Here is a 3,962-nt window from a genome sequence, read left to right on the forward strand (position 1 = left end):
ACAATATTGAAGGGCCAGATAAATAGCTGGTCCATGTGGCTGAAAGTGAAGTTTATGAGGCAGTCGGAGCAACTTGGGGAGGACCCAAAAACTAAACGAGTGAGAGGAGGCAAATAGGCTTTAGTTGTCAGGGGCACTAGCCATGAAAGGTTCACAAAAATAAGCGTGTTATGTCATTATTTTTGCCTGCACAGCAGATTTGTTATTGCAAAACAATACTTATGTCAGCCAACCTTGATGCTAAAAGAAGTCATTATGAGGAAAATTAACATTCTCGACTGAAGCATAAAGAAAAGAGTGATACGGTACTTTAAATATCACCTGTTGAGACTTAAAAGAGTGCATAAAGTAGCAGAAATTAGTAGCACCAAATGTGGGGCATCTTGTACATTAATGGAGAAAAGGCCCTAGCAAACCCATTCTTTGGCATTAGTATAGTGCACAAATAAATTTGAAACTTACCACCCTCCAAATGAGGGTAGCTCTCATAGTCACATCAAGGCACATTATACTCAATCGTAATGTTATCCAACACAGAAATGCATGCTATAGTATATCTGAAACACCATACAACATAAAGTACTTGCTGCAAGTATAAATGTGGGAAATGGCAATTACCATAAAAGTACTTGCCGCAAGTATAAATGTGGGAAATGCCAATTACCTTACTACCCCACAACTCACATCACTGTATACTTGCAAACCCCCATCCCAACAGATCTGCATGCTACAGCAATCTGAAACAACATACTGCAGAATAGACTCTGCGAAATCGACAATCAGAAAGAATTGCATCAGCTGAGATTCATTATCAGCAAGATAACCAATACCTTCTCTTTCCGACACATTTATAAGCTTCAATAAATGCAAACCCTTTTAGCTATTGTCTCAAACCTTATAAGCAATCCCTCTTAACATTCAATAAAATGAAATACAACAGACTAGCCAGTATGTGCAAAAAATTGATATTACAGAGATTGCACAATTCAAAGAAACTCACATCCTATCTAGTGGAAAACAGAGTAGATTGGTTTTCACAGGGAAACACTATCTTTGTATGTACAGCAAACACAAAGCCATGTTTCGCACTCCTGGTCTTCAACACAACCATCATCACTTGTCATGAGCAAGGTCCTGCTGCCAACTACAGCACAGCTCTGCTTTTCCGGGCCATTTTGAACACCACCGTCTGAAAATTTGACAATGTTGAAGTTTCGCGTACTGCAATTTCATAGGTAATCTACATAGCTGGTCACACCATGAAAGCTCGTTTCTCTTTGATAAGAAGTCATTAAGGCCGGTTCTCTTTAATCAGAACCTATGCTCCAGTTGTGTACAATGCTCCAGCTACACCAGCTGCAGGCCCAACTAAGATAGTTGGCACTAAGCTCAGAAAAATGTCAGCAGCAGGCCCTACAATGGGAAGTCGCTTTGCTATGCCTTTCACCGCATGAACAACCACAATACCTCCAATCACAAACAACCCCAAGCGCTTTCCTCGTTCCACCAAAATACGCCTTCCAACCTTCTTCGCAATTGCACCAAAATCTTCAATATCAGTGGGTTGGTCAATGCCCAGACTAGGATCCTCTTCTGCCAAAGCATCTAAATCATCCTTTGTCACTGGCCTGTAAAAAATTTTCCCTGCTGTGTGGTTCATCTCCTCCATTCCTCTCTACAGTTAAGACAGAGAAGTTAATAAACAACAAGTAGTACAACGATTATCAAAATCTTACATCTAGAAAACCTCATAAAACAATGGTATCGGCTGATTATAATGATTCTAATCTATGAAGAACGTAATATTGACCACCAGAAACGTCATGATGCATGGTGATGAGATCATACACCACAAACATTGCAAGCATCTCAGAAGCTGAATAAAATCATAAACGCTATTATTTTCCAGTAAAACCTGAGCACATGACAAGCCTTCAAACCCCGCTCTAAATATTTATCAGCAAAAAATAGAACAGCATCATTCCACAACACTGAATCTAAAAATGGTAATCCTTATGTCTATGATGATCCCCCAAATTATCCAGAGACCAGCTAGTTATTTTGCAAGGAGCAATGCAAGGACTCTAAAAGACATGTGGAACACATAAACCTTTCACTGGAATGACAAGGTGGCCACACTTTCGACCATAAATTGGTGAAGTCTACCAACAAGATGAGCCCTAAAATCATTCATAGACAAGTTGTCTACAACTTAGGGTGTAATGTCATTCTGCAATACAAGGATTCCAAATGAGGTTACTCAACTTGAAGAGGTTGGTAACAACAGGAAATCCATGGTTGCATTATTAGGAAACAAGAATCAGCCTTGTACATAACTATTAGCTTCAAAAAACTCTCGCTGTTCTACCTCAATTTTAATTGAAAAGTTTATGCATTTGTTCCTCCTGTTGCTAACTTATGAACGTTGAGTTACCTTACACATTGAAACATTGCCTTTGAATGATTTTTGGCACATTTAGTTAGTGCTTCTGGTGATTAAAGCATTGTGCCTTGCAAATTAACTAGCTGCTGTATGAATGATTTGGAGGGCCATCTTAGACACATGGTTTACCATTTTTAGATCAAGCGTTGTGCGTGTCAACTTCGTATTATCGATATCAGATATACGGGGGTACTGATGAAGGACGTTTTCAATGCATTGATGATTCATGACAACCAGTCTACCAGATGGGCCTTAAAATTAATCCAAAAGACCAGCCAAGTATTATTTCAATCTCCAACTTTAAACAAAAGGCAAATGTGCAACCAGCAATACAAGATACTGAAAGAAGGATGGCCAACAATATCTAATTGAGGATCTGCAAATGTGTGTCTCTTCCCGAAATCTAAGATATGTCAGAATTTGGTGTTAAGATTGACTGTTACAATCACCAGATGACTTGAAAAACCTTAGCACTTCACGGACACAGAAATGTCACCAGCATGTGCCATGTCACAAAGTGTCGTTACTAGACATAAAGTAGACAAGCGGATGGAAATGCAGAGAGATTTGCAAGCATGGAGCACATAACATGCGGAAGGATCTGCGTGCCTGGGGCTGACCTGAAAAAATAGCTGCAAGGCTGGAAGAAGCGAAGTAGGAGGGATGGTGACGGAACGGGGATCCTGGTATCTGATGAACGCAGCACGGAGAGCGGTGACCAAAGCGGGAGAGGCATCAAGAAGGCGATCCACGTTGTCAGCCCAGCCAATGTGGCCTCCTCCTTCCTTGGAATCTCGTGCTGGCCTTTTCCTTCCTTTCTTTTCCCTAGGACCATCGCCTGCTGTTGCTGCTCCGCTCGCCATATCTCTCTCTCTCTCTCTCTCTCTCTCTCTCTCTCTCTCTCTTCAACGTTACAAATTTGGTCAGATGTCCAATATTAACAGGTTGCTTGCAGCCCACTCGGACAAAGTAGTTTATTGAGCCGGTTTCAAACCCTCCTCGGTTTGAAAGGACGAGCTCACACGACCCGCCTTCCGCAGTCTCGTTCGTTCTTATCAATTGGTTAGCTCTATTGGTGGTTGGAGTGTGGTGGTGCAACCTATTGGTGGGATTCACTACTGATGTTGGGAGACCAAAAAAACAATAATTGTCATCACCAATCGAGCGAGTGAAAGCTTGTAAGTAGCAGTTTTAGGGACAAAGCCTTTATGAGGTGTAGAGGGTGCTGACATAGCATAGCATAACAATGACCAAAGAGTAGAGCAAGGCTCATCATGGGGTAACGCTAGACTCTATAGAAGAAAAACCAAATGGCACAGAGGGGACTCTCTCTTTCTCCCCAGCTCCCCATCCAGCCCACTCTCCACCACCTCGCCTCTTTCTTTCTACACCTATGTTCACTATCGTGGCTCCAAAAGCTCTCGATCAACCACATCCAAAAATTAACCTAGGCTACAAAAGGACAGAACCCACCCACATCTTCTATACTATACATGAAGCCTTCATTGTTGCCAGCCAA

At 41.6% G+C, this 3,962-nt stretch overlaps 1 protein-coding gene across 1 annotated transcript; it reads right to left on the reverse strand.

Moving 5' to 3' along the window:
* Positions 1 to 874: 874 nt before the first annotated feature.
* Positions 875 to 3,369, reverse strand: LOC147451276 (uncharacterized). Its single transcript, XM_086520233.1, has 2 exons — positions 3,064 to 3,369; positions 875 to 1,675 (listed from the first exon to the last, which is right to left on the reverse strand). Exons 1-2 carry the CDS (start codon positions 3,304 to 3,306, stop codon positions 1,319 to 1,321), a joined length of 600 nt encoding a protein of 199 aa, XP_086376359.1. The 5' UTR covers positions 3,307 to 3,369; the 3' UTR covers positions 875 to 1,318.
* Positions 3,370 to 3,962: the final 593 nt, after the last annotated feature.

The sequence above is a fragment of the Adiantum capillus-veneris genome, chromosome 9, assembly GCF_014529385.1.
Source record: "Adiantum capillus-veneris isolate H3 chromosome 9, ASM1452938v2, whole genome shotgun sequence".
Taxonomy (NCBI): domain Eukaryota; kingdom Viridiplantae; phylum Streptophyta; class Polypodiopsida; order Polypodiales; family Pteridaceae; genus Adiantum; species Adiantum capillus-veneris.

What these genes read in the sequence shown, in the direction of transcription:
- LOC147451276 (XM_086520233.1), bottom strand. Translation starts at nt 3,306, where the DNA reads ATGGCGAGCGGAGCAGCAACAGCAGGCGATGGTCCTAGGGAAAAGAAA. An exon ending in CCTTGCAGCTATTTTTTCAG is followed by an intron (nt 1,676 to 3,063) that starts GTCAGCCCCAGG and finishes TCTTAACTGTAG; the next exon opens with AGAGGAATGGAGGAGATGAA.